At 42.3% G+C, this 20,085-nt stretch overlaps 3 protein-coding genes across 4 annotated transcripts; 2 read left to right on the top strand and 1 right to left on the bottom strand.

Annotated features, from left to right (window-relative positions):
• Positions 1–7: 7 nt before the first annotated feature.
• Positions 8–3,846, bottom strand: pnrc2 (proline-rich nuclear receptor coactivator 2). Its single transcript, XM_028426142.1, has 3 exons — positions 3,651–3,846; positions 2,939–3,154; positions 8–2,735 (listed from the first exon to the last, which is right to left on the bottom strand). The coding sequence occupies exon 3, from the start codon at positions 2,710–2,712 to the stop codon at positions 2,245–2,247; it is 468 nt and encodes a 155-aa protein (XP_028281943.1). The 5' UTR covers positions 2,713–2,735; positions 2,939–3,154; positions 3,651–3,846; the 3' UTR covers positions 8–2,244.
• A 3,981-nt stretch (positions 3,847–7,827) lies between these two features.
• On the top strand, positions 7,828–11,577 carry cnr2 (cannabinoid receptor 2). 2 transcript variants are annotated; one of them, XM_028425770.1, is made up of 3 exons: positions 7,828–7,950; positions 9,274–9,348; positions 9,435–11,577. In XM_028425770.1, exons 2-3 carry the CDS (start codon positions 9,279–9,281, stop codon positions 10,523–10,525), a joined length of 1,161 nt encoding a protein of 386 aa, XP_028281571.1. In that variant the 5' UTR covers positions 7,828–7,950; positions 9,274–9,278; the 3' UTR covers positions 10,526–11,577. The 2 variants fall into 2 exon arrangements, with proteins under 2 accessions (XP_028281571.1, XP_028281570.1); XM_028425769.1 differs by having other exon boundaries at positions 7,839–7,950; positions 9,162–9,348.
• Positions 11,578–12,303: 726 nt separating this feature from the next.
• akirin1 (akirin 1) lies at positions 12,304–20,065 on the top strand. Its single transcript, XM_028426171.1, has 5 exons — positions 12,304–12,666; positions 17,184–17,330; positions 18,651–18,779; positions 19,563–19,634; positions 19,727–20,065. The coding sequence occupies exons 1-5, from the start codon at positions 12,462–12,464 to the stop codon at positions 19,735–19,737; spliced, it is 564 nt and encodes a 187-aa protein (XP_028281972.1). The 5' UTR covers positions 12,304–12,461; the 3' UTR covers positions 19,738–20,065.
• Positions 20,066–20,085: the final 20 nt, after the last annotated feature.

Below are 20,085 nucleotides of genomic sequence, written 5' to 3'. Positions count from 1 at the left end.
ACAAAAGTAGGGGGGAAGGGGAGGGGATTTATTTTTTTTTGTAAAACTTTGTCATCAAATCAGTGCATTCTTTTACATTTCATTTTTTAAAAACACCAATTAATAATCTTAGACAGGGCATATTTCAGGATATTCAGTGACACTGTAACAGAGGGACAAATTCATAGCCAATTTTTCAACAGTTTCAAATTTAGAACAAGGAGACATTGCCATGTACGACTCAAATTGGGCAAGAAAAGTGTCTAAAACAACCGAGAGAGAAGGCAGTACATAAATGGCATGAAGACAAATTCAGTCATCAGCTGGCGGAAGAAAAGCTGAGGACTGAAAGTGGCTCAGATTAAAAACATTTGGTTAAATTTTTGGAATTGCCACCTAATGAAAGTAAGTTTCAGCATGGGTTTAAACTTAGGCACAAAGTTTGTCAACTTAAGATTAAAAGCATCACGCTTACAGCACGTAAGCACATTCATACTCAAATCCGTACATATGCAAGTCTCCTGAGAATCCAATTACTATCTTGTTGCAGTTTTACTTATTTGCACTTAGCATTGGTCACCCTACACTGCTTAATACAAAACAATAAAAAACATGTGCAAGATTTCTGGAAATAGAACAGTGCCGGGGTACTGACAAATGCTATAGGCAGATTTTTTTAACAAAAATATTCTTCAGTATTGAAGTGAAGACATGTCCTTAGCATGCCTTATACATTCAGTGTTATTACTAAAAATACTTTTGTCTTACAGACCGCAAATATGGCCTGCCAATGTACATATGCTACAAGAACTTTATACATTTCATTATTTACATGGCTCTTGAGTACACTAACACGCTCTCATACTTTGTTTTGTCATCTTTCACGCTGGCTATAAACCGCTCAAATTCTGCAAAGGGAAAACAAGAACAGCCTCAAGAGAAGATTGAATCACAAAAATAGAGAATCCATAGGAAGATAGTCAATTGCGCCTCCATCATTTAAATAGCATCCTGGCCTGTAACTCATGTAAAAGGAAAAATCTGATTGCAGTGCAAAGTGGGTAAACAATAGCCAGAAACAAGTGTGATTATGGGATGGCTAGCCTCCGATGCCTATTTTGTAAACACAAACGCCAGCCTCTTGCCTCACTGCGAGCCCCTCGGGCCACAACAGAAACCTTCCTCGGCTCTGCCTCCCCTTGAAACACAAACGCATGCAGCCAACAGGACCATGTAATACGACTGAGAGGATATGAAACTCAGCAGTCCGACATTTAAACATGGTCCTCTTCCGCACGTTAAAACTGCAGCATTGTCCTGAAGAGAGGGAAACTGAGTACTGGGTGAACACTGACACCGGGAGGGGGCTTCAAGCTGTTCACCACTCGGGCTGGCATGATTTTAGCTGCAGTGGCAACATCGCCAACCACACAGAGAGGGTATTTTTAAAAAAGGAAAAACAGCAAAACATTGCTTTGGTTACACACAGCATCTCATACATTTCAACCACAACATAAAGGACTTGTACAAAATAATGCTATGATAGAGTGTTTCCGGCCTTAGACGCACTCAACTCCTATAGTGCATGTGCGCACAGCGCAATAAAAAAGGATACAGAAGTTGTTGGTCCAGGGCCTGTGTGCCATGGTCTCTTGTTACCCTTCCTTTGAGGTTAAACTTTTTATCTGCATTTACCCACCATCTCTAGTAAATAGCTTTTTTTTCCCTGCAGAACTGCAGTTGAGTGCCTTTTCTTGTCCAAACAAGTAATGTGATACATAAAACAAATGTGGCCCTTGTCGAGAAATGCTACAAATATGAACTTGCTTTAGCACCTGAAGTTTCAGAGGTAACTCCAAAGGATCATCATATAACCTATGGAAATGAAAGGCATGTCTGTCCACAGAAATGGACTATAAGTGATGGGAATTTACCTGACCTATTCTACAACCCTTGTTTGGAATAAAAACACACTCAATCTGCCTTCACAGCCAACATTAAAAAGAACAAAACGAAAATACAAAGGATATCCAGTTCATCGTCAGTCAGAGTCTGACTCTCCTAAAGACATCACCGACCAGCAAGGCTGCAGGGCTGCAATATGTTTAAAATATTGGTTTCAAAAATGAATGTTGAAAACCTGTTGGCCTACAAAGAGGTAAGCCTTAAAACAATAGTTTAAAGAATTAGTATTGCAGCACTGAGGCGTTCCTGGTGGGTGGGTCCCTAAGCAGAGTCCCAGTCCAGGCATTGGCTTTATGCATCTCAGGCCTGCACCTTCAGGAGACTCTTGAGCTGGAAAGCCATCATCTCCCTGTTGTCACAGGAGCCCATTGGGAAGGATACCCAGTGGCTGGGGGGTTTGGGCAACACGCTGGGCGATGGTGGCTCGCTGAACTTCGGCCCAGCGTAGCTTGGACTGGCCAAGAGCGTGTTGAGGTGAGACACTGCACCCTCCCAGTTGTGATCATAGTTGGTGGCAAAACGGACAGAAGCACTCTTCTCTGCAGACACGGCCTGCCGCGCCTCCGGAGATCTGTGGTAGGCAGCACCTTTATCACTCCTCCGGTGGCCATGATGGTGAAGGCCCCCTACTCCCACTGCCGATACTGCTCCTGTTGCGCCCTTCTGATCACGGCTTCTCTGCTTAGCCCTTCCAAGCTGGTGGTTCTTCTTGGGCAAAGGGCGCTCAGGGTGGGAAACCGGAATGTTGTACCTTTCTCCACCTCCCATGCTGCTGCTGCACTACGTGTCACCTAAACAATGAAAGCACATCATTACTAAAGTGCAGCGTTATGAATAATTGGGTTTTAATGAAAAAACATTTTCATTATCAGCAGGATAGATTTGTGTCCAGCGCGCGCACGCGCACACGCACCGCTGTTCGATAAAAACAAGCGCGTGGCCTACGTGCAGGAACACCAGACAGCCAGGCCCCGCCCCTCCCCCACCACCTCACCTCTTTGTTGTCAGAAAGTTGAAGCGGAGATCTCTCTTCAATCTTTCACCTCCGATCGGGCCCCAGGTCCTCGAAGTAGTTTTCTGTCTACTTCTCGCTGCACTTTTTTGTCCAGCAAGGTCTGAGGTTTTCATGTGCCAATGAGCGTTGTTGTCTCGTGAAACCGAGCTGAACATCAATTCACCTCGGCACACGGTGGTCCAAGAAGTCGATGGCCTTCAGGAAAACAAAATGTCGGTTAGACAAGCTAAACAAATATAAACATAAGATCACACAGCGGTGTAGTATTCCGTCGAATAGAAACAAAAATGTACTGATGCTCGTTTCCAAGTGCGTCATCACATTCAAATCATAATAAAAAAGCTGCACATTTTCGTTTCATCACATTAATAATATAATAATAATATAATAAAAGAGGCTGTTATGGATGCAAGTGCTGCTACAAACTGTTACATAAGCAGACTGCGACATGTTTATCCTACTCTCTGGATTTAACTGCAGCCGCTGTGCCGTGGCTTTGTTCGGTCAAATGTGGCATAAAACACCAGGCTGTACCGAGTATCTACCACAACCTTCGTGCTCCTAATTAAAATGTCCAACTACTGATTAAGACCTTTAAGTTTTATCAATATGGGTCACACAACTTTGGCAGAGAACCAAAACAAAGAAACAGGACTCAATATGGCGACGAAGCACAGAAAGCGTCTCTTACCGACTTCTTCAGGCTTGGTTGTCGAAGCCCTTCGTCAGAATAAATGTATGGTTAGCTTCTGAAATCCTTCGGCGGATTTTATAGGAAGCACAGCAAGCTATATTTCCTACGAATCCGTCACCATCGAAGCTGTTCTGTTGTTAAAACTGGCCGTTGAAACACCACTTCTCCCTCCCGACTCTGAATTGCAACAAAATGGAATCTACAGCTGCGATATGTACTCCGTCCTTACCGAGAGCTGACCAATCACGGAGCGAGTACGAACGGAAGAACCAATCAGCGAAGAGAGAGGCAGACGCATTCAAGCCTGTTGCCAGACTGGTGACGTCAATGACGGACACTCCTCTCCTTCCCTTTGTTGGAGGCTCGGGTATTTCCGAGAGAAGTGAGAAATAACACGAAACTATCACTTTCCACCATTAAAGCCTCAGAATTTAAACTTTTATTATAAAGAACACAACAACATGAAACATTCTCTAAAGGTCTGACGTATAACAGCATCAGCATCAGCGTCAGTGTTATGTAATTGTCAATTAACAGGTCGCGGCACTGATTAGATTTGTTGAAGTGTTTCAGGTTTTGTGCTGCTGTATGTTTTTGTTAACAGCTCCTGGTTTTATAGGTTGAAGCCTGTTGTGTTGCTTCAGAACAGCTGCAACAGGCTGTAACACAGCCAACAACACAGCAGCTCTTGTGTGAAATGTGCCCATCCCCCTCATCTCCACTGCCCTAACCATTCATTTAACCCTGCGGCCATTTTAATAAAAGAAATAAAAGTGTATAAGTTTTCCATTTTTAAAATAAATATAACGGGCAGTGTTACAGTGAATGTGAAGGACTGATGTTAAAGTCAGTGTGTGAGTTTAGAAACAAAGACTTATTCAGACACAATCATGCAAACTACGTAGACCACAATTATAGAAATATAAGTGTGGTTTTGTTTTAAACAGCATTTGGATCATTTGAGGTCGTTAAGTAGAAACCAACCTTCCTTCCTTCCCCCAATGTTTTTGCTTGATTAGTCGAGAGCCACAGGCTTCCACTGTCCTGAGGACAAATGTTGTGGGGGAGTGAGTAAAGAAAGTATTTAACTGGCACTAAATTTAGTGACTACATGTGAACTGTTTAAAGAAGAACATGTAAAAGACATTTTAACAGAATACAGGCTGAGGCTGGGTTTAAGATTTAAATAGATTTAAAGTAATATTTTCTACTTGATAAAAGTTTACTTTTGAAAATGTAGGCTGTACTTTTATTTCAGATCATGTCCTCCAGTAGGTTTTATGGCTGTGTCTAAGTTTGAAAAACAGAAACAGACAAAGTCCATGGTTAACTCAACTTCCCTTGTTTGTCTGAGTTTTAAACTTGTTGTGCAACACAGTGTGTGTGTGTGTGAGACCGGACTCTTAGCTGAAATCCACGGAAGGACACTCCCCCCCAGCAAAGCCAACCTTCGATGGGGGGCTGTGCCCATCAAGACTCAGCTATCTATGGAAAGTAGGTCACAGGAAAGCTGCTGTAGGTCGAACATAGGAGGTGAATGGATCTCCATATTTGACTGGTTGAGCAGGGCCACCAGTGTGAACACGTCACAGTGACTGTACAGTAGGTGGAATGGAAAAACAAACAAAAGGTGTCTCGTACTTTTTCTCATGCACAGACATGTGAAGGCAAAGATATCTGGAGGCTATTGGTCGTTCGTGCTGTTTATACGGTGTCAATGGGCCAAAGAAAAGATCAGTCACAGCAGTCACATGAATTTGAATAGTGAAACACACCCACACCAAGGCAAGGAGTGACGGAACAAAAGGTTAGGCAACAAGTTAAGCTACGTGCTTTGTGGCAGTAAACACTTTAACTGTTCAAATGTATACATTAAAGCTGTGATAGGATCATAGGTGCCATGGGTACATGTGCAGTACTGGCACACAAATAAAATAAATGTGTTTGAAACATGAGAATTGTAATTCTTCAGTTAACCTATTACATCAGCCCGCTCTCTCTCTCTCCTTGGAGATCTCATACTGCTGATACAGCTGTTCACCCAGTTTGTTGTTGGCCTTCAAACTCACACATCTTTCTATCAGAGCAGTTTTTTTAAAAAAACAAAATGAAACAAAACAAATTCATTTCCTGTGCTCAGGCTGCAGGAGCTTCTAAAAGAAAACATGGCTGTTACTCCCACTCAGGTCCTTTATGGGAGTTTATTAAGACTTTATGGAGTTTTTTCTCCCTGTTGATTTTTCGGGGCCTGTTCATTTCAAGAGTCTTTATGCCTTATGAATATTTCTGATATTTGATGTTGGGTTTAAAAAAGACTGACTTGACATTTCAGGCCTGTTCTCTCTTACACTCTTCAGGATGGAACTATATTCTACAATGCTTCAAGTGTGACGGTTTCTCATTTAGTAAGAGGGAATTTAACAAATGTCAGTTTTCAGACAACTGATTTAACATGAGAACATTTAATCTTTTCATGTAAGAAGTCAGGTAAATAGCCTGGATTGATCATTATTAAAGCATCTAGCATAAAGTAATTTGATTTCTGTTTAATCCGTTCATTTTTCCTCATGTTTTTCACATCGGTGATCTGATCCTGCCATCTGAAGGGTCTGGCAATGTGGAAATGAGGGGAGGAAATTTGATTAATGGATTCAAGCCGAATCAATCTGAAGCAGCAAAGCCTGTTCCTGAGGTTTATGTCTAAAGGGTGATTTCTACAAAAGGGATTGTGTAACAGGATGATGTAACCCAGAGGATAACAGAACATTTCAGGCTTCAAGTCTGTCCTGTTGTCTGTTGTGTTTCTGCTGCACCTGGACAGGCAATGACTGAGAAGAAATCTTATTGAAGATGCACCGTCTGCTCCTAATCACATTTGCAGCCTTCTGGCCTGCTGGATCTATCGGGTCAGAGGAGGAGAAGATGAGGCCAGTCCACCAGTGTAATAGGCAGATCGGACTTTTAATATCAAACCCCCCATTTTGACCTTTTTTTTCCCATCCTGTGTAATTTAATATATTTGTTAGTCCCAGTTAATGATGCTGTGTAATTGGGCTCACTTTCTTTTTTCTTTTTTAAATTAGCAGGATGAAATAGGTTGCTAATTCATCACAGACTGCCTCAGGTACATAGTCATTTTGTGACCTGATTATATTGTTATTGAACTGATGTTCTTTATTTTTACCACTGGGATTTAGTCTAAATTAGACGACCTTAATTGCTGAGCAGACGGCTTATTGAGTCTGTATCTATGAAGAATAATAAACTTTCATGTTCACTGCAGGGTCCCTGGTGAAAATCCAATGAAGCGGGTTTGCCCAGCATTGCCCTCTTGTGGACTGCGAGCAGTATTACACTCTGAGCGGCACAGTGGAAAATAAAAGACATTTTAAATTTGACTTCATTACTCTCTGCTGCTAAATATGTCTGGCTGCTGCAAGACATTTAATATAGACACCAGGATCACCACTAAACAGGGTGAGCATGTAGGAAGAAAAGTGAAATAATCAAGGCAAATTTACTGTGACAACAGGACCAATTTGTTTTAAAAATAGCATAAACCCAATGATACAAGGAAGGAATGTGTGCTACATGTGTGTGTGTGTGTGATTGGAGATACTGTCTCTCCAATGAAGATGAATGGAAAGTAATTAGCAAAAGAGCTGGAAGGAAAAACAATTGGTGCACCGACAGAAATGAAACAGTCGCAACAGATATTTGTACCTCAACAGGGAACTATGTTCTTGACCTTGGGGAGTAACACGTTAGATGTAACTGGATGTCCGCTAGAAAGCACATAACTTCATATCCTCTGTGGACTTCTGCTTTTATATTGACTTGTTTTTCACACCTCTGAGCTATCCAGAGTGCAACCAACCACTACAGACTTCACAGACTGTGGTTAATTGCTGTGGTTGAAATCTATCTGTACAGGATGCACCTGCTTGAAACATTTTGTTCATGAAGGGCACTCGGTTAATTTTTATTATTGAAATGTGTGAATTTGTGATGGAACAAAAAGCGAACTCAGATTCCAGCTGTGGTCATGACACTTCAAAAAGAGCACCATTTGGGCGTCTTTCATCCCCCTGTTGTTAGTCTCCCCCTCCTCTCTCTCTCTCTCTCTCTCTCTCTCTCTCTTTCTCTCTTTCCCTCTCTCTCTGTGTGTGTGTGTGTGTGTGTCGCTGCCATCCTCCTTATCTTCTCATGCGCGCTCTTTGCCATTAGTCAGATGTGCAGGTTTGTGTTTCTGCAGCTTCCTGCTGAAAGTAGCAGTAAATCAAAGCTTCTCTATAAGGTAAGCTCTTTAAAGGTTATTTCTTTTCTTTTTAAATGTTATTATTTTGAATGTATCTTTGAACTAAGACTGTATTTTTTTAACTATTGAGTAACGGCTCTTTTTTACTTGCTTCTATTACAACATGTGAAATTGCTTAAAAGAGAACAGGCTTGTGTTAGTTTTGAAACAAGATGGTATGAAGAAACACTTGTATCTGCATTTGCAGTGCACCTGTTAAGGGTAAAGACTAAGATTAAGACAAATGGACGTTTGTTTTTATTGTAAAAAGCTTTAAGTGCTGCTTGCTTGCTTGATTAGAAAATTCATTTTTTGTAAAGGTGACTAGATTTTAACAGTGAAAACAGAGCACCATCAGCTCTGTCGGATTTCTGCAGTTCTCTAAAAAGCGCCTGAGGTGCTGTAATATCCTCTGAGCCGCCCCACGTATGGCCTGTAGTGCAACTGAGAAATACTGTCCTTCCAGTCAATAAGAAAGATTCTAGAAAGTGTCACATTTGTAATGAAAGAAAAACAGAAATAATGGTGACTTAAAACAAAATTGATGTAAGCTATAAAGCCATGATATTGTTTCCTAATCATTTTTATTCCAGTGCTTCCTCTGTGCTCCTGCTCTTTAAGATGCTTTTAATTTGAGTGTTTTTCTGTGTTTGGGTGCATGTATTAAGCCAAACAGTTGAAGGTTTGTCACTGCAGGTTATTACATCATTATTTACTCCTATCAAAGCCTCTCACATCACACTTCAATCTATTGATTGCATACCAGTGATGCGTGCTCTTTACGGCGAGTGTTCAGCTCAGTTGTGACCTTCACTCCTCTCATCAGCTGTTAAAATACAATCCCATTTGTTTCCAACAGGGGGCAGTCTGCATCCTGTTACATATGACAATAAAGGAGTTTCCTGTTTATTTGCATATTGTTCATAAAGCTGAACATTCACATGAAAGGTGGGGCTGAACTACACTCAGTATTTGTTTCTTGAGGTCCCCACAGGCATTAGAGAAGTATTTATCTATCTAAGAAGAAGTGTTTTTTGTCGCTTGCATTAAAGTGCGATCTAGCAGGTCGCTCCAGTATCATCATCTAATGATCATCGTCTGTTTGCCCAGATCTCTAAATGACGTTCTGTCTTCACTCACAGATGTCCATGTTCCTTTTAAGCTCCAGGATCAATATTGACAAGTTTTATACTTTATTTGTTTCTCCACAGGAAGTTACCCGTCTCTTGTACTTAAAGTGAAACACCTCCAAGTATAGGTCCATGTATAACCATCTGTAAAGAACCACACATTTAAATACTTTAATTTAATCTTAATCTTCAGTTGAAATGGAGGATTCGGAGGTTTCCACTTTTTTAGGCCAAACAGAAGCCATAAGCAGTTCCTCATCACTAATGGGTATGTAGCCTTCATAATAGAATATAAAATAAACATTTCAGGTCACTTGTATATTAAGACTGATATATGTTTGTGTTTCCTTGCAGGTAATATGTCTTGTCAGAATCTAGAGTGCTACATGGTCCTGACTGAAGCAGAGAAGACGGCCATTGGCTCCATCTGCTTCCTGGCAGGTCCTGTCACACTGCTGGAAAACGCTCTTGTGCTGAGTGTGATCGTCACCACGGGCTCTCTGCGACAGCGGCCCTCTTATCTGTTCATCGGCAGCCTCGCTCTGGCTGACGTCTTTGCCAGCTGCTTCTTCACCACCAGCTTTTTAGACTTCCACCTCTTTCGCCACAGTGACGGTCCCACAGCCTACCTCTTCAAGCTCGGGGGTGTCACCATGGCCTTCACTAACTCAGTAGGGAGTTTACTGCTGACTGCTCTGGATCGCTATCTGTGTATCCACCAGGCCTCTAGCTACAAGGTGCTGTTGACGCGCCGCAGAGCCCTGCTAAGCCTTCTGATTCTCTGGAGCGCCACCATCTTCATCTCCTTTTTGCCTCTGATGGGCTGGAGGTGTCCCACTGGCTTAGACCTACCATGTTCTCGCTTGTTTCCCTACATCAGCCAAGCATACCTGGCCTGCTGGACCAGCTTCATCCTGGTGTTTCTAGCACTCATTTTAGGGGCTTACGCCCTCATCCTGTGGAAGGCACACCGCCATGAATCCTCCATGACCATCCTCCAGGTAGCAGCAGGAACAGGGCAGGCCCGCATGAGGATGGATATCCGGCTGGCTCGCACCTTTGGCCTCATCCTGCTCATACTGGTGGGCTGCTGGCTTCCTGCGCTCTCCTTCATGCTAACTGATGTCTCAATGCTCCTGACCCATACCCAACAAAGGGCCTTCGCCTTTTGCAGCACTCTTTGCCTGCTCAACTCTGCAATCAACCCGCTCCTGTATGCCCTGCGCTGCCGAGAGCTAAGAGTCGCTCTCCAGCAGTTACTACAAAGGCTGTGTGGAATAGGGAGATGTAAAAAATCTACAGCAAACCTATCAGCTGGACCACCCTCTACAGAAAACAACAACTGGACTGTTTTCACTGAGGAGGAGCTGCCCAGAGCCAGAACGAACCGACTTAGTTCCGTCTCAGAAACGGTGAACTGTCATCAACTTACAGACATTAAATGACATTAACATTAAGAAACTTTTACATTTGTCATGTAAGAATCACCAAAAGTAAATGGAAAGTTCACCCCAAAACTGGACCTTCCCCTGAGACTTCTGCCTTTTCTCCAGTATAGATAAGAATGGACCTTGAATGCACCAATAGCATTGTCTCTTTCCTAGAAATATATCATCCAACCACCCATAAATACATCACACACATAAACAGACAACAGGAAAATGTGTGTATATGTATGTATATATGTATATTATTTCAGTGTGAGCTGTCTCTTGTCTCTAACACATAAAGGGGGATGGGGGAACTCAGTGACCTTAAATTACTAGTGTTAGCATAGCTTCTAGCTTGTCTTTTCACAAAAGAAAACAACTCATGGAACTATGGAATAAAAACATTTAAGCCTGAAGAGTCTAAATGTGCAGCATATTGGGTTTAATGTGCAATTACAACAGTGTTGGAAGAAGAATTAGTTCGGCACCATTACACATTCAATCTTAAAAACATTAGGGATTATTTAGAACATCGCAAATGTTACTATTAAAATTGTGTTATTGCAATGTATGAACGTAATTAGCACACGAGGCGTTTTATTAGGCACCATTTTTGTGATGATATGTATAAGGACGGATCATTTCTAAGGAATTACTTCGATGCCTCATGTAAAATACCTTTTACACCGAATTGCTGACTTTTAGGTTGTTATTCGTAAGCTTCTTTACATTTAAGCTGTACAAGCATGCAGGAGCAGATGACCTCATGGGTCGCCTGTGCTCTGTGCACATGAATGCCATGGGACCCCTACAAAGCCCCATGCACAGGAGAATGTCACACAATGCTCACCGCATGAATTCAAGCAGTGTGCTGAGGTGAATGGGGCACAGCAGGAAGAGAACAAGCTCAGACACTAGAATAATCTTTGCAATGGTGGCAGCTGCAGGCGAGCACATACTGATGCATGCATTCATACTCACAGGTGCACATCAGGAGACAAAAAGTTCAAAAACACCTGTTGATGTTTCACTGTTAGAACTTTTTTTCCACCATTCAACTGTAAGACTTGATTCAGAGTCTTTATGTGTTTGTTTGCTTACTCATCTGCTGTTCATATTTCATATCAAAAGAGAAAAGCTTATTCCCATACATACACATGCGGTGTATTAGGTTCTCTTATGTGCAAAAACTTATTTTACCTTAAACCAACAGTCTTAACCAGAGGAGCAATGATGGGTAATTGATAATAGACAATGCCACTTCGAAAACCCATGTAGCCCAGTGAGTGAGTGTGTATTTATTGATGCATGGACTCTTGTTTCCTGCCAGTTCCATTGTACCTAGCTAACATAATGTTATGTCCACAGCGTTTATTATGTTTTAAGTGCAAAAATAAAATATGAATCTCGGTGGTCGAAGATCTGTTTTAGTGTTAAAGCAGATTAAAGTGTAACATCGCGGCGGAGCTGAGCTTTAATCTGCTTGATTTACCTGCTCACCGCCACCAGACGTCTCGTGAACCTACAATTTGAGTTCAGCAGTAAACGATCAACAGCAACAATAGGGGTGCGCGGCCGGAAGTCACTCTACGAACTCGTAGAAAAATACCTCAGAATCCACATTTTATTACGCTGAAGATTAGTTTCTGTATTAAAAAGAAGATATCTATAAAATAACAAGTCACGTCGCGATAAATACAAAACACTCGTTGTAAATGTTTTTGAACCTCCCCCCCTCAGGCCTGCAGTGGTAGGCGCTGCCATTGTGACGTTTTAAAAATTCAGCAGGCAGGGTCGGCAGTTGGCTCCTACTCAGAGAAGAAGACCCGTTGTTGTGGAGAGGAAGAAAGGCGAAAAAGAAATTCGAGCAACGCGCAGACTGCCGGCGTTAAACCCCAGCTCTGAGGGTCGTTTTTCTCCTACTTACTTCGTTCCGTTTTGTTTAGCTAACATGGCTTGTGGAGCAACGTTAAAGCGGTCGATGGAGTTTGAGGCCCTCCTCAGTCCCCAGTCTCCCAAGCGGAGAAGGTGCAATCCACTACCGGGGACTCCAAGCACTCCGTCCCCGCAAAGATGCAACCTCCGTCCCCCAGTCGACAGCTCGGCGCATTCGATGTCTCCTCCGGCCATGGGAGGGGAACACCGGCTCACCCCAGGTATACATGTACCCCGAATTTGACGTTCTTTTTCTGCGTTTCAGGGTGGGTGTCATGGGGGAGGGGGTTTGGGTGGAGTGGAATGGAATGGATAGCTAGCTACTTGAGAGAATCAGAATGGGGGTTGGAAGCTAACCCTTAGCCTACCTAAGCTAACGCTAGAAAGGGGAATGTCGGCGCTAAGTTCACAGATCATATTACTGATCACAATAAATTAGTACACGCTTTAAAGTGGAAGTGGCTCTGTAAGTATTCGCTTATGGCTTCTCGCCACTTACTGTTTTCATACTTGTCTGAGCTAGCTTACACATGCTAATGTTGCCCATGAAAATATTTAAGAGTAATTCTTTGCTTAGTTATATCAAGGACCGTTTCTAGCATTCTAACAATACACATGACCTCATTAGCTTTGTGCAAACATCTTTTATCTATGATAAGGATGATCCTGACACTTATATGAAGGAATACCTTAAATTAAAGTTGAATCTACAAACTGATTTGAATAAACAAAAGATTTTACTTTCTCTTCAACACCTTGGTAACAATCACCCAGCCTGTTGGCTCTCCCAGACAAATGGCATCACAGCAGCAGGCAGTTAATTAGGAGCTGGGCAATGTCCCTTAGCTGTAGTGCCATAATTGTCTTGCATTGAGGTGGTGGGGGGTTAACATTGTGCACCACAGCCATTCCTTTTCCTCCTCGGGGTCTGGAAGGCATTGTTCACTTCCTTTATGCCCCCTCTCTTCTCTGCCATTTACTTAAAAATGCAGCACCACAGTGAGCGGACGGGTGTGGGGCGCACAAGTAGACAAGATGATTGCTGTCTCCACCGCTGTGTGGTGGGTTATTGTATATATGCCAGTCAGTAAGGTTTGGCAGCAGGACAGCACTGAGGTCTAATCCTCTTGCTTTTCGAATGCTAATTAAAAAATGCTGAATGGTCTTTAAGTTATGGATTCCTTCATCCCTGAAACACAAGTATTACAAGTAGGAGCTCTGCTTCCAGTACCATGATGCTGTCTTCTAGTCACTGTGTGCATCATGTACTTATCATAAGAAGTCTGGCTGTAGCACAGTACAGTACACTGTAAGGAGTCTGATTTCCTCCATTTTAAATGTTGTCCCTGTGTCATTTATTAAATTTACACTCATTGTTCTGAAGTTTACACTGTAAAAAAATACATTATCACCGCATCTTTAAACAGTGTTTATTTTTGGGATTTGTAATGACCTGACTTTCTTATTTTGATCTTAGTAGTAAATCTAGACTGTATTGCATGTTAGCACACAAAATGAATCATCTCTGGCCTGACGGCTCGCTTGAACTTTATGTTAGGAATCCAGCAGGCACCTTGTGTGTTGCATATCAGCCTGTCTGAATTAAAAGCACAGCAGCTGCAAGGTTGAAGATTTGTCCGTTTCAGACATGAGGTCCAAATACCTGACTGATAGTATGCTCACCTTCACCGAAAGAGGCCCCCTTGTGGGAGTGGCACTGCGTGCCTGTCTTTCTAATGTGGTTTGCCAAGTGAAAGCAGTTTTGTATTTAGCAAAAGGTCAGCTATCATCTCTCCCACCCAGCTCTACCCACACATGCTTGTCAGGTTTTCTTGGGAGAGCAAGGCTTTGTGTGCTGGCGAGACAACAGGTATTTGACGGTCAAGGTACATTCGGGTAATTATTTCATAGTGTGGATGGATTCACATGGTCATCTGCCCAATTTCTGGCCTGCCAGTCTGGGCTCGTGTCTCAGTGAAATCCATCCAGATGACAGATGAGCCTGGTGTTTTCCAGGCACATGTTGCCTAAAAGGCTGGACAAGCTGTCTCGTGTCAGGTATACAGCTCAGACTGAAAGGTTTACAGATCACGGTTAAGGCCCAAAGTCTCGATGAGGCTGTCGGCTATTATTGATCCCTACATCTCCCCACCAGATTTGATCAGATAATCTGAAAATGATTTGCATTTGTTCTGTAGAAATCTCTTTAGTAAAGAGTCGTCCTGTTTCTGCTGTTTCTAAAGTAAAAGTTGTGAGTTTTAAATTCAAGGGCAACTTGAACTGACCCGTAATACATCACAGCCTACTTCCTGGCATTTGGGACATTTGAAACCCACCTCCCCCCACAATCCTTTAGCAGTGGAGGGTGAAATGAAATGAGTCAGCTTTGTTTTTTCTCTACCACCATGTCCAATCTATCTAGCCAATCTCCTGTTGTATTCACTGTTTGGCCTGTCCCTAAGCTTTTTAGCCGAGGCTTTCTCTACTATGTTCCCCTGGCTCCCGGAAGTCTCTGTGATTGATTGCTTGGCCTGGTTGTGGCACAGTCATTGTTGCCAAGCAACGCCCTCTGTTGAGCTACTAGTAGTTGGCAAAGCTGGAAGTGACATGCAGCAGGAGATGGTTTTTGCCTGTCATTCAGATGGATCCAGGAAACACGATTTTTTTTTAAAATAAAACCTGCCAGTGTAGTTTTATTATAATTAAATGTAACTGCTACACCAGCCAAAGATTTTAGATTTTATTTGCGCCTTGATCCAGCTTACTTTGTCATGCTTGCCATACTTGATTTATTTAAACAGCGGCTTTGAGTTCCCTTTTTCTAACATAGGGTTTCCCCTAGGAAATAGGTAAACAGAGGTGCGAGATCAGTAGCATCCTGTGTCTCTTACAGACACAAAAATCTCCTTAATATGTTCTTTCTCTTATATTATTATCTCTGATAATCAGACATGAGCGGTGGAGGAAAGAGTACTGCCGGATTATAGAATGATAAAGTGTTCATTAGCTTTTGTCTAGGGTTATAGAGGAGCTCTCAAACTTCGATCAGATGCAGGTGCCATGTGTTTACTAGTATTAGGATATAAATCCAACGTCTTACCTCAGGTGAAGTAAAAGGCAGCTCTAGCTTGTCATTCTTAACCCTAATTAAGCTTAGACTAGTGTGTCAGAGTACTGTTTGTACGCACTGTCATAAGCCTGTTTGGTAGGTATTATTACTGGCACACTACAGAAGCTGAGAACTGTGGTATTTTTCTGTTTAATTAAACGGTTTCTGATTGACTGCCAGTCTACGAGACAACCAATGAATTCCAGCCCTGTGTGGCTTTTGGATGTTGTTCTCTCTCTGCAGTCGAATGGTTTGTTCAGCACTACCTAAACAAACACAGCCTGTCAGATTATGGTAGTGTGTTGATAATACTAAGTTTCTAGAGGCCAGGCCACCTCCAGTTAGAGGAGGGGTAGAAGCTGGGGTTTCTGTCAGGGCATCAGCTAAATCACATGCAATCATGTGTAAAATGACTACCTTAAACTTCCCTGTGGTGAAAATCCTGCTTTATTCCCCGTCCAAACAAGCTTACTGGTGAGCAGGCTACACAGCAGCATTACTTCTCAATCTCTCTTCCCACCCAAGATAAATGAGGCGCTGTTCCTCAGATTGAGGTGCAGCATGTACACAGACTTTCCTGCCTGTGTACATCGAACAAGATAACGTCCCCCTTCTGCATTTGGTTATCAGCTGCTGAGGCCACAGTGTTTTTTTTGTGTTTTCCCAGAACCCTTTTAACCTTGTAATTAGATATCTGTGAGCAGCTTTGGCCCATGTTTAAGCTGTTTGACACAGGCCAGCATGGGGTTTACCATGAGGATTGACAGGGTTTACACACAAATACCTGCAGTAAAAATGATTCATCAAGAAATAATAAAAAACTACAAAGTGCGAGGATGACAGTGACTTAAGTTCAATTATAATATGAATTGTCAGGATTTGCAGGGTTATATCTACACATGTATCTACACATAACTTTATCTAAAACGACTAATTCTTTTGTCACCAGCTTGTTTACAGCATATCCACAAAGTCCTCAGGTATCAAGCCTTAGATACATGTAAGGCTTTTGACTTGTTACAGCCTAGCAGAGAATGTGATTTATGCTTTCAGCTTATGGTTCAGTCTGTCCACCAGCTTCAGCTTGGCATTGTGTTGACATCATGGAGGACTTTAAAAGAGAAGTGAAAGTGATACAATCACAAGATCAGCATTAAGTCAGCTGTGGGCGTATGTGTTTCAGCTGTATTAGTAGCTGTTGTTGCTAGTCAGGCTGTGATAGAGAACACACAGGAAGTGAGCAGGGTAGTAATTTGTATGAAGAAGGCTGTGTGATGAGCCTTCCTGTAATGGTCCTTGTTCATGCTGGGGTATATTCAGCGGTGTGTTTGCTGTGCTGTGGGTTGCACTGTGGGACAGGAAGCGGTTGTTCGAATGTTAGTGTTTCACGACCGAGCATTACACTGAGTCAGATTCTGTTGAAACTCTGACAGCACATTTGTTTGCATTTTTTTATTCATTACATGAGAGAAGTCCAGTGCCTGGAATGCATTTTCTTTGTGAGACCACTGGGACTGCAGTTCATATTACCACATTTTCCATGCAGTGGTTAGACCACATGTGAGCAAATGTCCTTGCTTGTTTTTGACCTTGTTCCTGTTTTTGTTTGTTTCTTTTTTTTTTCTGTAGAACAAATCTTCCAGAACCTTCGTCAGGAGTACAGCCGGATCCAGAGGCGGCGGCAGCTGGAAGGAGCTTTCAACCAGACCGAGGCCTGTAGCTCCAGTGACGCCCCCAGCCCCAGTTCCTCCCTCAATGCTCCCAGCTCCCCACCAGGTAGGAGATGCTACCATAGACTGTAAACACATCCAATAGATGCTGTGTGTGGATGCACACTATGAACATAGTGTGAACATGTTGCTCGGTGCCATGCAAATGTAAAGGGTACTGAACCACAATTACTGTATTCTGTATGGCCAACTGGACAAGAAGATTTCTAGATTTTTGTAATTGTGTGCAAGAATTCTAGTTATTTGAGGTAAATGTGGTCAAACATGCTTTATTTTGTCCATGATTTGACATTAACAACGTCAAACAAACATTTAGTAATCCAGTTGCTAGGGCTAATTTTCACACACAAAAAAACAAAGTGATAAATAGGTTCTCATTTCTCAGAGGATGGCTGCTGCTCCTGCTCAATAAATCAATCGGACAAAGTGCAATTCCAGATGTTAGTTTGTAGCATGTGTAATGGAGAGGTCATTCCCATGTGAACATGTATTTATTGTAATGTTCTCAGTGTTTAATGTAATGAATCTGTTGTCTATTGAGATATAGTTTCCTGCATCAACATAACAGAAAATTAAAACCAGTGTCATGACTTGCCTTTATTTTGATTTTAGAGATGTGAGATGAAGATGAAGAATGAAATAAGATCTCATCTTTTTAAACTGAAACCAGATATTGTTTGTAGTAAAGTCTAAGACTAAACCCAGACAGGCAATGATTAATCCTCAGAGAACATTTTTCTGAATGGCAGTCCATGGAGGCAGGCTTTACCAGCTGGCATTGTGTTGGTTCTTCAGCCTTTTTTTGTGTATGTGTATGGAAAAAACAGAAGGTAATTGATTTGTACATTGATCCTATTTTCTATGTGCCACAGTAACAGCAGGACAGTGTGATGTGTTAAGGACAGTTTTCCTGTTAATGTGTGTGCTGTACGCCCATCTGGAGGCCCTCGGGCTCCTGCACCATTTGATTCTCTCTAGGATGGTCTCATATATTACAATGACTGGACCATTCCCTAATACCCAGCCTCCTTATGTCTCTGAGGCTGACATTAAACCTTCTGCCATCCTCCACTATGATTTACAAACATTTTAGTCTATCCGGCTCATAGCAGACCTCAAAGACCGCTGGGTAATGAATCACCAAGCTAAAGCTGGCTCCAGTCACAGTCTGTCCGACGCACTGGGGAGACTCGGAACACGCTCACCCTGCTGGTCTAGCAGAGGTGATAGAGGACAGAAAGCAAAGCTGTAAATTTGCATCAGACTGAGCACCTTTTTTTCCCACCTCTCCCTGTGACTTATTGCTGCATTAGGGACATGAGTGATTCAGCCTGTTTATAGCTGATCTGCATGTTGACTTTTTCAGGTGCCTCAAGGAAGGACCAGCCCTCGTTTACGCTCAAGCAAGTGAGCTACCTGTGCGAGCGCTTGCTCAAAGACCACGAGGAGAAGATCCGTGAGGAGTACGAACAGATCCTTAACACAAAACTCGCAGGTAGGCATCCCCCTTCCTTAAACCCACAGTGCTTTCATTTTTAAGACCCGCTGGTCATGAGAACATTATGTTTTTTGTCAGCAGTGAAGTACGGTAGTCACTGCATAATGAGAAACATCCTTTCAGAGTTTCCTCAGTTTATGTGTGCTTGTAGATGCCAAGACTGTAAACAGACATTAAATGAGATTCTGTTATAGATGAAGTCAACAAGTCCAGTGTTGTGTAGCAACTGAAGCAACTTTGTTCTGTGTCCATATTAAAGTAAATTTTTTAAAAAACGGGCAGTTTGTTATTCCGATTTTTAGACCTGCATTCACACTTGGTTTCCAATTTTTGTCACATTAAAATCCAGAATTTAAACAGGGTCTACAAATGACGGTACTAACATCAAGTTGGCGCTCTTACAAAATCATGCAGCATGCATCAGACTGCACCACTGAGTAAATGAGTACGGTACATACTTAAAAAAGAAGCCAACCCATCCCATTAGTAAGACGACTACCCAGTTGTGAAATAAGTGATCAGTAGTTCACGACTGACTGATAAACAGATGTTTGTGGGCAATGTTCAGCACAAAGAGCCAGTGTCTGCAAAAACTGCTGCTGTGTTTTATGAGTCTGGCTGCACTGTTAATACTTTTTTTTAAGCTACCACTCTTTAAAGCTGTGGATAAAAATCTTGGAAATGTGTGTGTATGTAAATAATTTTCATCTGAAGACTGCATTTTAAAACGGTCACACATACTGACTACATAGTCTCGCCCCCTCCTTCATGTCTTTGCAGAACAATATGAATCTTTTGTGAAATTCACACAAGACCAGATCATGCGAAGATACGGAGCCCGACCTGCTAGTTGTAAGTATCATTTCCTACATTATACATACATACACATGTTGTGTCTGTGGGAAAGGATCCTCTTATTTACATTACCCATCATTTTGTTTCAGATGTCTCCTGAGCTCCCATCCATGAGATCCCAGTTTCCTCTCACAAGATGGCTGCTCTTCTGCTGCCTCTCTCCGTCTTGATTTACATTTTATTTCCCTAATACGCCCCCTTCTTCTACTCCCTCCCTCCCTCCCCTCCTTCCAAACTGTTGGGTGCCATGGTTTCTCCACTTTTTAAAAGTTGGTTTCTTATTTTAAAACTATTGCTGCTGGCCAAAAGTTAGAAGAATCGGAGAGAAACATATGTATGAAGCCTGCTCTTTTTCCCCACATTTTTTTCTTTTTGTTGATATGCTCTTTCCAGACATCCTGAATAAAGCAGATGTTTGTCAAATCTCTCGCTGGCGCTGTAGAAAAAG

The sequence above is a fragment of the Parambassis ranga genome, chromosome 16, assembly GCF_900634625.1.
Source record: "Parambassis ranga chromosome 16, fParRan2.1, whole genome shotgun sequence".
Classification (NCBI taxonomy): domain Eukaryota; kingdom Metazoa; phylum Chordata; class Actinopteri; family Ambassidae; genus Parambassis; species Parambassis ranga.
The sequence above is the reverse complement of the archived record's forward strand: the minus strand, read 5'-3'. Positions and strand labels throughout refer to the sequence as shown.

Coding starts and splice junctions, on each gene's coding strand:
- cnr2 (XM_028425770.1), top strand. CDS start 9,279: ATGGAGGATTCGGAGGTTTCCACTTTTTTAGGCCAAACAGAAGCCATA. Junction 9,349..9,434: donor CAGTTCCTCATCACTAATGG/GTATGTAGCCTT, acceptor GTTTCCTTGCAG/GTAATATGTCTTGTCAGAAT.
- akirin1 (XM_028426171.1), top strand. CDS start 12,462: ATGGCTTGTGGAGCAACGTTAAAGCGGTCGATGGAGTTTGAGGCCCTC. Junction 12,667..17,183: donor GGAACACCGGCTCACCCCAG/GTATACATGTAC, acceptor TTTTTTCTGTAG/AACAAATCTTCCAGAACCTT. Junction 17,331..18,650: donor TGCTCCCAGCTCCCCACCAG/GTAGGAGATGCT, acceptor TGACTTTTTCAG/GTGCCTCAAGGAAGGACCAG.
- pnrc2 (XM_028426142.1), bottom strand. CDS start 2,712: ATGGGAGGTGGAGAAAGGTACAACATTCCGGTTTCCCACCCTGAGCGC.